Below are 13,480 nucleotides of genomic sequence, written 5' to 3'. Positions count from 1 at the left end.
TTTGCTGCCACTGTGTAAGTTCCTCCACTAAACCAACACTCCTGAGCAGGGACCACGCTCACACTGGTCCCTACAGACCCTAGCGCAGGGCCTGGCATATAGCAGATGCACTATAAATGTTTCTAAAAGTACATGGATGGTCCGGCCGATGTGACTCAGTGGTTGAGCAGTGACCCATACACCAAGAGGTCACTGGTTCAATTCCCAGTCAGGGCACATGCCCAGGTTGTGGACCTGATCCCCAGTGGGGGGCATGCAGGAGGCGGCCAGTTGATGTTCTCTTTCATCAATGTTTCTAACTTTCTCTCCCTCTCACTTCCTCTCTCTCTCTAAAAAAATCAATAAAGGAAAAAGAAAATTAAAAAATATATAAAAATAACAGTACGTGGATTTCCCCAGCTGAGCAACAAGGCCAGGTTCTAGTGGTGGGCCCCAGACAGAGTTCTCTCCCTCTGAGCCGGCTTTGGGAGAGAAGAGGGAGCAGACTCCCGAGGCTGTCCTGCGCCCTGGCTACCAGCAAGCATGCTGACACCTTGCTCTTCCAGCTGGATGATGGCCGTGCCCGGCCCGAAGCTGTTCCAGGCAGTGCAGTTATAGTGGGTCTGAAAGTCGGCCTCCATGACATTGTTGATGGTGAGTGTAGACAGCACCCCGCTGCCTGAGTTGGTCCTCTCCACTGTATAGCGTTCCAGGGTCCCCACCTCCAAGAAGTTCTCCTTCCATGCCCATGCCTGCGATAGGGAGGGCAGGAGCGGGTAAGAAAGGGGCAGGTGGCAAGAACATCTGACCCATCCTCAGGCATTCTTACCTCATGTGCTCTGTGTACCGCTAAGCCCAACCCAAAATCCCCTGAACAAACCGAAGTCCCCTGTCACACCTACTGCCTCACACCTTGGCACTGAACCTCCAGTCTGAGAGAAGCAGTTCCCAAACAGGACTGAGATATACGCCAGAGACATTCAGATACATCTAGGGACATTCTTTAAAATGCCGATTCTTGGGACTTAGCTCCTAAATAGGAATTGCTCTCTCTCTTTTTTAAATCCTCACGCGAGGATATGTTTATTGATTTTTAAAGAGGGAGGAAGGAAAGGAGAGAGGGAGAGAGAAACATGGATGGGAGAGAGAAACATCGATCGGTTGCCTCCTATATGTGCCCCTACCAGGGATCTAACCTGCAACCCAGGTATGTGCCCTGACTGGGAATCAAACCCACAAACTTTTGATGTACGGTCGATGCTCCAACTGAGCTACCTGGCAAGGGCAGAATCTCTTGTTATAATGCTCCCATGCAATGTGGGTGCAATTGATCCCATGAACTAACATTTGGGAACCCCTGATGTTATAGAAGTCCTGGGTGGGGTCCCTTCCTCTCTCTGGGCCTTTGTTCCTGCAGCGTGAAGTGCAAGGACCCGACTAGACAATCATCCAGGTTTCTTCCTCATAAGTCAGTCTTCAATCTCACCTTTAGCTAACCCAGAGCTGGCCCCACACGAACTTGCCCGGCTGGCTCTGGGGACCCAGCCACAGGCCCTGCAGAGGGGTGTCCCAGGCTCTTTCACCCTCACCTCCCGGAGTGCAGTCCCCTTTTGTGCCCCCTCCCTCTAAGCAGAGCATGAGGGCGGGGGATCAGCCATCCCGGCTCTGCAAGCAACGCCCGGGGAGCGGGCCACTCCCTGTTCGGGCAGCCGTGATAATGAAGTGTCCCTGGGCAGCCCTGGAGTCAGCCAAATGGTTATTAAATGTGATGAGGGGTTTGACGGTTAATGGTCATGGAAGGAATTAATGGCTCATGGTGTGGGGAGAGGAGAGCGGAGGGAGAGGAGCGGTGAGGGAGCTGGTGGAGAGGAAGGGGGGATGGGGGGGCACTGATGGGGCAGGGCTGAGAGGGAGGGAAGAGGAGGGGGCCAGGAAAAGATCAGGAGGGAAGGAAGGAGATGAGGGAGAAGACAGAGCAGGAGTGGTAGCCGAGGGAACTAGCAGTGAAGCCAGTGAGGGGCTCCCTGACCGTCCATCTCTGCTGTTTCTGTGGGTCGTCACAGCAGGATCCCTGCCCCCATTTTATGGATGATACTGAGGTTCAAAACACTATCTAGTTTGCTCAGGGTCACACAAGGGAGAGAGATGGTGGCATCAGAGCAAGGAGAGGGACAGAGAGACGTAAAGTTGGAGGACTGGAAGTAGAGACAATTAGGCGCCTAGAGAAAACAGGAGCCCGAGCTGGAATAGAGAGGCAGGTGGCTGGCTGTCCTCACACCCTAGGCCAGTCCCAGCACTCACGATGCGGTCTGGGGGCGGCGTGCTCCCGATGAAACACTCCACCTTGCCACCGTCACCCCTCACAGCATACTGCACTGCCTCGCTGGAGATAATGGGGGGCCCTGCAAGCAGAAGATGCAGCCAAGGTCGGTTAAAACCTACAGCGCCTGCCCACCCGGGCCCAGCCACGCTCAGGCCACTCACCATTCACATAGAGCGGCACCTCCCGCTCAGCCACTCCAATGCGAGGCACGATGGCCCGGCAGGTGTAGGTGCCGGCATCTGCCTGGGTCACCGACTTCAACAGCAGCTGGTTGCTGTTACTCAGGACCTGGGCAGAGAGAGCAGCCTCGGGTGGGGAGCCAGGAGGCCTGGGCCCCTAGATCCGTGTGGGCCCCGCATTGGACGTATTGGAAAGAAAGCAGGAAGGGCCACAAGTGAATTCCCTGAAGGGAAATAGGGTTCTGAGTCTGCCTGGTCCCTCCCCTGACTCTACACAGGTTGGCATTTAAACACACCGTCTCTGCACGAGTGGGCAGAGACGAGCGGGCCAGAGGGCAGACGAGCCACAGAGCAGGGTCTCCTCAGAGGGTCTGTTCTAGTGAACATTTCACCCCGAAATCCCTCCTCCTGCCCAGATCGTTTAATGCAGGTCTCTAGTGCTGTAGCATTCAACCTTTTCTTCTCTAGTGACCCATCCCGGCCCCCTCCTTCCTATGTAGCGTCCATTCTCCCCATCTCTTGCCACCCCAGCACCCCCATTCAGGCCCTCCTCCTTCCTCCCACATACAGGTCAGCATGTCCCTCCTGCTGCCACTGAACCAGCCAGTTGTTCTTCGAGGAGGGCAAGGGTTGATCGCAAACACTGTCCTTCTCTAAATCCCAAGACCTTAGAAATATCCCAGGTTCAACTTGAGAAATAATGCTGCACCTCCCTTGACTTCTCCCTCACGGGTGGCCGGGACAGGCAGCAAGCATCTTACCATGTTTGAGTCCTTTTTGGTCCAGGTGAGAGTGAGGGGGGGGTTCCCAACCCAGACACAGGTGAGAGTCACATCAGAGCCAATGTCCGTCGTCGTAGGTTTAGGGTCAACTACAATCCGGGGGGCAACTGAGGCAGAAGGGAGCAGCTCGTTAGGGTCTCAGTGCCATCAGGGTCCGCTCTAGTCGGCCTTCTGTTCTTTCTCCTGCCCTGCTACCTCCCCGCGTCTATCCTCCATCTCCTCGGCTTCATGGAGCCTCCCCAAGGTCCTTTATAGGCCCCTGCCCCTACGGCCCCTCCCTGCCCTCTGTCCCTGCCCCCGTATTCGCAGTTACTCACAGTGGACATTTACTAAAGTGCTGACATTGGTGCTGCCCACTTTGTTGAAAACCTCACAGGACACAGGCTCCGTGAAGAAGGAATAATCAACATTTGTCTCATAGCGACTTTCATGGGCATCTTCAATCGAGAAGCCTCCCTTGGCCCATCTGGGGAAGGAGGCAGCACAAGGGGGTTAGGGCTTGGAGCCCTCTCACCACATCCAGTGACAATGCCCTCCCCAGCACCCTCCCCACGGCGCTCCCAGACCCTGCTCCTCACACCTGTAGCCCAGGATCTCGGGGTTGGCTGTGGCCAGGCACGTAAAGACAACACGCTCACCCTCCTGCACCGTCTGTGGCTCGATGGACAGGGTCACCGTAGGAGGGTCTGCAAAGCAGGAGACAGGAAGTCAGGGTCCTTTCTGTGCCTCGGGTTTCTTTCTCGCTAGCACAGACACCCAGACACCACCGCTGTGCAGTGATCTGGGAATTTGAATTTGCAGTGTACCAGCTCAGATAAATAAGCCCATCCTCCCCATCTTTACCCCACGAAACCTCTAGGGGGCCATCTAGAGTGATGATCAGGGATGATACCAAAGGGACAAATTAATCAATGGGTGTAAAGGCCAACGGTGGCCACTAGGTGCCAGTGTGGGTTCCCTTGGCTCACTAACAGGGATGGGGGTGGGGCATCTCTCCAACTGCAGCCCAGGATCCCACCCCAACCAGAGCAGAGGTAATTTATTGAGCACATACCAGCCAGCATACTCCATGTTAGACGCTCTTACACTATACCTCATTTCATGCTCACAGTCCTGAGAAGCAGGTACAGGCCCACAATCCCTTATCTGAAACCCTTGAAACTGTGTGTTTCAGAATTTGGAATTTTTCAAATCTTAGAAGGGTTATAGTGTGCGTGGACTGTTTACTATGCGAGACTTCTAGCAGGGTCTGGGCAACACCCCGTAGTAACATACATTAATACCTCTGCAGTAAAACGTAGGACTATTCAGATTATTCGGTTAAATAAAAGAGTACAAAGAGCCTTGGTTCTGGTTTTGCCACCAAATCACTGTTATCTGGGAATTTGGGATCAGGAATTGTAGACCTGGATTTTATTTTCTGCAGGTATACAGAATTGGAAACTGAGGCTCAGAGAGACCTAATAATTGCCCAAGGCCACACTCTGGTTTAGACTGGGAGACTGCTGTACTGATTACTGATGCCTCTTCACCAGCCCTCCGTGCCCAGTGGGTCAAAGCAGGGAATCTTCACAGGATGAAGAAACTGAGCCTCTGTCCTGGGGCCCTGGAGGGTTATTCTGTGCTTCTCCACAGGTACCCACATTCCCTTCCCCACCCCACCCCTCCAGCCTGCTCTCCCCCTGGGCCCTGCTCACGGTGCACGTCAAGCTCAATGGAAGTCTCCTTGCCACTTGGGATGGCCTCGTTCATGCTACGGCAGGTGAAGACACGCCCTATGTCCAGGTCTGTGGGGTTAATGAGCAACTGGCTGATGGTGGTCTCCCTCTTCCCATCCTTCAGCAGTTCCTAGGGTGGGACGAGGGTGGAAGACAAGGTCAGTCTAAAAGCTCCCTCCTCTGCTCTCACGATGACTGGACTCAGAGCTGGGGTACCTAAAGCTCAGCCCTCGCCCCCAGACCCACCCTCTTCCCCAGGTTTGGTTTGGTTTTTAATAGTAGACTTTAATTTTTAGAAAAGTTTTAAGTTTACAAAGAAAATGTAAAGATAATACAGAGAATGCCATGTGCCTTCCTCCCCCACCCCACAGTTTCCCTGTTATTAACATGATATAATAGTGTAATACACGTGTTAAAACCAATATTGACACATTATTACTTAGTTTACAGAATTTTAAACTAAGTTCTATGTGCTACAGAATTTTCCCCATGGTTTTGAGCCTGATTCCTAGAATTCTTTGAGTCCAGCTTAAGCCCCTTCTATTCTGCAGTCTCCTTGGCCATCTCGGCCCTCCGGGCTCTCTCCCAGCCTGAACTTGTGCCCCTCACAGGCAATCTGTCCTGCACACTGCTCTGGGCACAGTCTGCCTTGCCTCTTAGGCACTACGCCTGGGTTCTTCTGAGTTGGGTCTCTCCTGCTAGACCATACACTCCTTGAGGGCAGGGAATGGGCTCACAGGCTCTAAGGCTCATACTGGCTCAGTGGATCAAAGGAACCCTGGGGCTGGTTTCCTTGTTGCACACTAAGGCATACCATACTATTAGCCAAAGAGAGGAAGGGAGCAACAGATAGGAACATCGATGTGCGAGAGAAACATCTATCGGCTGCTTCCTGCACACCCCCCACTGGGGATCGAGCCCAAAACCCAGGGATGTGCCCTGACGGGGAATTGAACTGAGACCTCTCAGTCCACGGAATGATGCTCAACCCCCTGAGCCACACTGGCCAGGCCAAAGTAAGGCCCCACTTTGACAGCAATACACACGTCTCCTGGGCCAAAACAGTACCAGCCCAATGAAATAACAGTGGCTCCCTTGAGCTGCTTTATATTAATGAATATTAAAGGGTGGGGTGGATGACAAATGGCCATTAACAAATCAGCTTGTTGGGTTGCCAAAATATTTTAAAACATGCAGTTCTGAAAGAGAAAAATAACAGCGTTCTTGGTAGTGAAAACATTAAGCACCACCGAGGCCAAATTCTCATTTGTCAAATGGTGAAACTAAGGCCGAAAAGAAGTGAACTGTCCAAGGTGTCGAGGGCAGAGCTCATCCAGGTTTGCCCTGGAGCGTTCTCATAGGCGCACAGGTGAGTGTCTGTCTCCCCACGTGGGAAGTGTGTACTGCAGCACCTAGCAAAGGGCGGGATATACAGATGTCTGCCCACCGCTGGCGGAAGGAACTCCAAACAGATCACCGTTTGCCTTGCCAGGTGATCCTGGGCAAATGGCTTGATGTTTCTCTGCCACAGGCTCTTCTATGAAATGTACACAATGATCCCTGCCTCCTCGGCCTCTTAGCCAGCCAGAGGATGAGGGAAGGAGGGCGAGATGCTCAGTAGGCAGAGCACGGTCTGACCTAGGTACAAAACCCCAGCCCTGCTGCATGCCAGCTATGTGACCGGGGGCAAGTCACGCAACCTCTCTGCCCATCAGTTTCCTTGTTGTGAGTTGGAAATAACACCTAACTTATGACACTGTCCACAAAAAGTTTAGCATACACAATTCCTGACACACATTAGGTGTTTCATCAACATAGCTATTATTACTATTGTTCTTGGTCTCTGCTCAGCTACTGAGTGGCATTATGGACCTGGAAAGTCATTTCTCTTCTCTGAGCCTCTATTTTCCCAATTGTATAACAAGAGGGTTGGTCCAGACGCCCTTTAAGGCCCCTTCTCACATCTGCACCCCCAAGTCAGACTCATAGAGGACAGGAAAGATGACCTGGGACGAGCCCCAAGAGGAGGTGGCGGAGCATGCAGTATCTCACCGTGCTGGCCACAGCACCCTCCTGCTGAGTCCCGTCCCGGAACCAGATGATAGTAGCAGCAGGCTTGGCATTAAAGGCTCGGCATGTGAGGTTGTGGGGGGTGCCTGCTTGCAGCAGAAGTACAGGGCCTCCATCAATCTTGGTGTCCTCTGGGGGGACTATGGTAGAGAGCAAAGCAAAGTCAGTCCAGGGTGCCATGTGGCCAGCACTGCCCGGATGACTGAAACCGCTGACCCGGAGGCATCCCTCTCTTGGAATGTTCACCCCTGGAGGAGGCAGTGCCACCCTGACCCCCTAAAGTGAAGTCACTGCATCTGTGCCTTCCTGGGGGCTTCACCCAAGGCCCTCCGCTCACACAGGTTTCTTGCCCTCCTTCAGCTTTTCTTTTACAGCCTGTACCGTGTTCTGGTACTGCATCCCTGGCCATTGCTCAAGGCTACGTACAGGTGAAGGGACTGGCCTCGAATGAGGAAGGGGCTGGGCTAGCTCCAGGTTTGAGTTCAGCGCATACCTTGGGGGCCTGGCACAGAAGGCTGGCTACCTCCACAGAGCTTCTTCCATCCATTCCCTCCGATCTGCTCCTCTGCCCTGCAGTAGCCAGACAAGCGAGTCTCCCACAGCTGTCCCCCTACCCCATGGACTCCGACTCCAGTCCCTGCTGGCAGGCTATTTTCTCCATAGCACAGCTAAGACCGTACCACTTCCTTGCTCAAGCACCTTCAATGGCTACCAACTACTCTGGGCACGAGGTCCAAGCACCTCAGCCTACTGTCCAGGGCTCCTCGGGCCAAGTCCTGCACTTTCACACGTACTCCTCTTTGCTTTTGCTCTTCTTTCCTTCACAGCTCTGCTGAGGTGCTGCCCCCCCTTATTTTCACCCTCACTGCTGCACAGGGCTTTCCATGTCAGGTCCCCCTTGCCCCCCAACCACCACCTCGGCGGTCCTGGCCAGTCCCTCAGAGCCCCTCGCGCCACGTGCCTTGTGTCTGGGTTACTTATGATGATTATCCACCCCAGCCAAAATCATTATTCCTGGAAACGCAGGGACCCTGTTCACTAATAGTACAGTCTCCAGCGCCCAGAACTTGCCTGAAGTAGGCTCTTGCTAAGTGCTTAAGAAAGTGAAATGCAGATGTCTGACCCTAGGAAATGGGGGCACCTGCTCCGCCCCACCCCCAGTTCTCTGAATGCTCCGTGCACCAGACTCCAAGTTCCCCGAGGGCAGGCACTGCTTCTTGTGTTATCTCAAAGCGCCAGTGTCCAGCCCAGAGCTCGGTGGCTAGCAGATCCTCGGGGATATTAGCTGCATTACTGAATGAATGATTAATAAGATACAGACAAACTTTGATTATAAGCTCTCTGGTCCACCTACTGTTCCCTGGGCCAGAAATAAAAAGGGGTTTGCTTGTTTGCTGGGACTCAGAGGGGGAAGTCTTCTCCGAGGAAACCCTTCAGAGTGGAGCGGGGAGGCCCACAGCCCCGTGGTGGGTGGGCTGCCGGAGGTCTGTGACAGGATGGTCCCCAGGCTGCAGTTTCCAGTGGGAAGGGGTTGCTCGCAGCCTGTTCTAGTGTTCTGCTCAACTCACATGTGCGAGGGAAAAGCATGCAATTCAGGACCAGGCTGCCCTGGTTGTAAATCCTGGCACCTTTATTTACCTGTCTTATGATCTTGGGTGAGTCCCTCAGGTCACGGGGTCTTAGTTTCTTCAACAGAGACATGCCAGTGCCTGCCTAGGGGACTGCATGAAGGTCAGGGGCAGCCTTGGATATGGACTATAAGGTGCAGGACACAGGTGACGTGTGGAATGTGTTCATTTTACTGCTCAGACAAGAGCCAGCATTTCCTCCAACTCCTGGCTAGCAAATCGTCCCTTGAATGCCCGGGTTCTCCTCTTTGCTCTCTGGTGTGCCTGGTCCCAGGGCCAGATGGGTGCAGGTTTGGAAATGGGGTGGGAAGAAAAGTGGAAAAACCTACATAAAGAGCTGACACTCAGGGTCTCCTGATCCACCTGGGACCCCCCGAGGTCACGCCCTGCTGCTGCGCTTCTATGGGTGTGGGACGGGAGGCGAGGCGTACCATGTCCAGACACGAGGAGTCCCTCCTGTGAGGAGGCTTCCCTCCCCGGGTAACCTTTGCCACCTCTGCCACTAGCCCACCTGTCTCTTCGATTCTGGGACACAGAAATAGGTTGTTGAAGTACCTGCTCAGCCATTAGTGAGACAGCATGTGTTCACGTGTATGTTTAGGAACACATTTTTATGATTTGTGACAAATTTGCATATCATTGCAGACATGTCTGAGGCCTCAGTTTCCTTGTTTATAAAATTCCCATAAGAACACTGACATCTATTCCCTGGGGTTGTTACTGTGAAGGATGTGAAGGCAGCTGTTAACTATAGTGTCATCGACAATATCTCTGCCACCTATTGGATGCTCACCGGCTGTCAGTCAAAGTGCCTCGTGTATGTGATGTCACTTAATCCTCACCACCAAATATATTTCATCAATCCTTTCATGGTAAATACCATGAATCCCAATTTACGGAGGCTCGCGGAGGTTAAGCAAACGTGCTCCGAGTCAGGAGAATGAGTTAAATGGCAGGGCTGGGAGGTGGACCAGGCCCGCTGACCCTGGGCCATGCTCATCACAGCTGCACTCGAATTGTTATCACTGTGAATAATGATGGAGCTGCAAGTCTACAGATTTATATTGTGTCTGGGTCTGTCTGTGTCTGTGTCTGTGTCTGGATCTGGGTCGGTCTGGGTCTGGGTCTGGGTCTGGGTCTCTGTGTGTGTGTGTGTGTGTGTGCGTGTGTGTGTCTGTCTGGGTCTGCCTGGATCTGTGTCTGGGTCGTTCTGGGTCTGGGTCTGGGTCTGGGTCTGGGTCTGTGTGTGTGTGTGTGTGTGTGTGTGTGTCTGGGTCTGCCTGGGTCTGTGTCTGGGTCGTTCTGTGTCTGTGTCTGTGTCTGTGTCTGGGTTGGTCTGGGTCTGGGTCGTTCTGGGTCGTTCTGGGTCTGAGGGGTGTGCAAGGCAGCTTCTCGTAGTCTTGCTGTGGGAAGAATACAAGGCCATTCTGTGAAGAGGTCTAGCCTGGCGTGGGGTTTGGAGGGGAGAACACTGAGGGGCATGACTGCTGATGGGGTAGTGGATGAGGCCGGCTATGTGCAGGGAGCTGTTACCAAGCACTGACACAGCCCACTCGTGACCCTGCCCTGCCCAGTGTCTGGGCCCCCATGCCACCGTGAGAAAAACTGCACATATGCAGGGAAGCAGGGAAGGCCAGGAGGAATGTCCTGCCTTCTTATTGCCTCTTTGAGACAGCAGTTGGCAAGTAATCTGAAAATTTAAGAGAGACAAAGGGGGAAAAGCAGCAGTCTGACTAACCTTTCATCTCTTTTATTCTTGGGGCCTTCTCTTGCTCCCCTTAACTGCCCAAATCACCCAGATAGGCCACCAAGGTCCACGCCCTCAACACCAGTCAAGCCTCCAAACAAGCCAGTCAGCTCCCCCAGGCATGTGGCTCTCCCTCACTGGCTTGCAGGCCGTTTAACAAGTTACTCTTCAATGCAGGGTTCCTATTTACAGTCTCCTCTTCCAGGGAGCCTTCCTTCATTGAGCCAAGCCACTGGATACCTTATCAGCCCTGTCCCTGCCTTATCTAGGGGCTTGGTTGGCCTTTCTTCAGTTCTCTGTATTTCTCTCTGTGCTTGGGTGTGAAGGGGAAGGGAAGAGGGTGAGGGCCTTCTCATCAGGACGGGAATTCTCCCGGGCACCTGTTCTGGCTCCCAAAACAGAGGAGTGAGAAAGGGAAGAAGAAGAGAGAAGGTTTCCTAAGACTCCCATGGTTCCCTTCGAGTGCCTGGTCCAGCATGGGGCTCACACACTCCAACAAGGGATGGAAGATGATGTCTTATCTTCCTTCTCATGCCCACTCCTGGCGGTCAACTAGCGCTTGCTCCCTAACCTCGGTCCTGCTCCCTGCGGAGTCTTCCCACGCCGACCTCACCAGAGAGGAACAGCGAGTCATCCACCAGCCTTAAGTCCTAGTCCTTCACGGCCTTTACATCTAACATTAGCGGTGGGGCTCCTCCCGTCCTCGCTTATTCTGACACCTCACATTTGCCCAGCCCTTCACAGTTTACAACTCTTTGCACAGACAGCAGCAGAGGGGCCATTGCTAAGAAAAGGCTGGCATCATTATGCCATGTTACTGATAAGAAAACTAATGTCCAGAGGTCATGACCTCTTCAGACTCATGGTACGAAAATGGCCCAGGTCTCCTGGTCCCCGTCCAGGACTCCTCCTGCCACACTCCAAGTGTCTGTCGGACCCTCCCTACCAACCCCTGTAAAAAAATCTCCTTGTGTTCAAACTCGCTCATCTCGTTACCCTGTTCCTTCCTCCCACCCCTCCCGGGGGCTTCCCCACTTGAACACATTCTGCTCAGGGGAGGAAGAGAGGGAGGAGAGGGAGGGGCAGATCAAACAGGCAGGAGAAAAGAAAGGGACAGAATCGGTAACAAAAAGAAAGACAGAGGGCCGCAGGCAGACAGAGTCAAGCAGGGACAGAAGCACCGAGAAGCCGAGGCCCACGAGAGCCCCGAGCTTGAGGGGAACAGAGGCTGATGGAGCCAGAGGTCCTGCGAGAGCCAGACACGTTCTCGTGCTGTGTGTGGAAGAGAGTCCCCCCACTGTGAAAATGGCCCTGGGGTTACCAGAGAGGAGCGTCCTCCGGTGCCGGTCGGGTGGCACTGACAGACATTACCTCCTCCGGGACCCATCCAGGTGCAGGCAGGACCCCTCCCCAGCCCTCAGCCCTCAGCCCACTCCTCCAGCCCTGCTCCCTGGTCCCTCAGGAGGCTTCCAGGTGAACCGAGAGGAGGAAAGGCAGCAGAGAAGGGGAAGTGCTCAGTGAGGCTGAGAAGGAGCAAAGGGGGCAGTTTGTGGGGCTCCAGGACAGCAGAGCGGGAGAGAATGGGAGAAGCTCCTCACCGGCAGGCCTGCCTGCCAGGAGAGACCAGGGAGACGAGGTTCGAGGCTCCGTCATCCCAACACTCCTCTGCTCACACAGCCTTACACCCGAAGGCAGAGCCCAGCCCCTGAACACCTCGGCACAGGACACCAGACCTCACACCCCCGCTATGTTCCTCCAGTGGCTGCCCACAGCCCCATTTTGCTGTCTTAAATCTGGACCTGGCTTCAAAAAAACGCAAAAGAAGGAGTTGCGGAGGAAAAGCTAGGGAGATAGAGGGGCAGTGGGGACAGGCATGAGGCCGGAAACAGAAAGGGAGAAGTGAAAGGTGAAAGAGGTATAACTGGAGAAGGGGAGGGACGGACAGGATTCCAAGAGAAAGACAGGAGGTGTGGGCTGAGGGCCCCGAGGGACACTGGGGCTATTACTGAGCACGGTGAGTTTCGCCCGCCGGGAGCGCAGGGCGGCCTCGGTGGCCTGACATTCATAAGAGGCATCGTCAGAGAGCTCGGCGTCTGTGATCTCCAGGTTGTACTGCCCGGCGTCTGCAGAGCCCACGACCCGGTACCGCGGCCAGGCTGCAGGAACAGAAAGGGGGAGCCCAGCGTGAGCCCCATCCAACCTGGGAGCCAGCAAGAATGACCGGGCATACCCTCTGCCCACTTCTCATCCCCACGTCAGGGTCTACATCCCATTCCAGGCCAACACTCCACCCTTTGCCCTTTCCTGGGAACCCATCTCCGTTGATGAGGATGAGGTCCCAGATGCGGACAGTGTGAAGCCATCACCTCCCACAGTGAGGCTGAGAGGCACAAAGCCAAGGAGGAGGGTACAGGGTGGAGACAGGAGGTGGGGTGGGGTGGGGGAGCAGATGTGGGGGGTGAGCAGGAGCAGATGAAATCTCCGAAGCAGTTTGCAGAACACTGTCTCTCACAATAGAGGAAAGAGAGAAAAGATAAAGGTGACAGCAGAGAGAAAGAAGAGGAAGAGGGAGACGCATGGGTACTAGGACACACAGGACACTGCGGCACAGACTTGAGCTCGCTGGGGCCAGAGGAAAGTCCAAGGAAGGCCAAGGTCTTACTTCCAAGGGAGGATGGATGAGGCAGGGTCCTGCCAGCTCCCTGAAGGAGCCCCTGCACCAGATTCCTGTTCCCCGAAGAAGCTGCGGCGGGGGTGCCTCAAAGACCCCGGCCTTCTGCAGGGTCTCCTTGCTCCTGCCCGCCCCGTCCTGTTCCCAGCATCAGCTCCCTCCCATCACCTCCCTCTGTCCAGAGCTACTGATCCTTCTCACTCCATATCTATTGATATCTCTCTCTCTCTCCCCCAATTTCTTTCCCTTTCTGTCATCAATAGATCCACTGGATCTGTCTCTTTCCTTTATACAGATTGTTTTATATAGACAAATTTCCCCCACCTGTGTTAATACATGATGCCCACAGCAAATAATCTCAACTCCTTGGACAACAAAAAGAA

The 13,480-nt window shown here is 54.0% G+C and overlaps 1 protein-coding gene across 1 annotated transcript in view; it reads right to left on the bottom strand.

The window, feature by feature from the left end:
- KIRREL1 (kirre like nephrin family adhesion molecule 1) overlaps positions 1-13,480 on the bottom strand; it is a 101,392-nt gene that overhangs the window by 3,209 nt on the left and 84,703 nt on the right. The window contains exons 3-11 of the mRNA XM_036272784.1: positions 12,433-12,582; positions 7,034-7,191; positions 4,961-5,111; positions 3,844-3,949; positions 3,581-3,729; positions 3,243-3,370; positions 2,464-2,590; positions 2,281-2,381; positions 533-731 (exon numbers count right to left, since the gene is read on the bottom strand). Of these exons, the coding sequence (XP_036128677.1) occupies positions 533-731; positions 2,281-2,381; positions 2,464-2,590; positions 3,243-3,370; positions 3,581-3,729; positions 3,844-3,949; positions 4,961-5,111; positions 7,034-7,191; positions 12,433-12,582 (1,269 nt within the window). The remainder of the gene's footprint in view (positions 1-532; positions 732-2,280; positions 2,382-2,463; positions 2,591-3,242; positions 3,371-3,580; positions 3,730-3,843; positions 3,950-4,960; positions 5,112-7,033; positions 7,192-12,432; positions 12,583-13,480) is intronic.

The sequence above is a fragment of the Molossus molossus genome, unplaced genomic scaffold (assembly GCF_014108415.1).
Source record: "Molossus molossus isolate mMolMol1 unplaced genomic scaffold, mMolMol1.p scaffold_m16_p_20, whole genome shotgun sequence".
Taxonomy (NCBI): domain Eukaryota; kingdom Metazoa; phylum Chordata; class Mammalia; order Chiroptera; family Molossidae; genus Molossus; species Molossus molossus.
The sequence above is the reverse complement of the archived record's forward strand: the minus strand, read 5'-3'. Positions and strand labels throughout refer to the sequence as shown.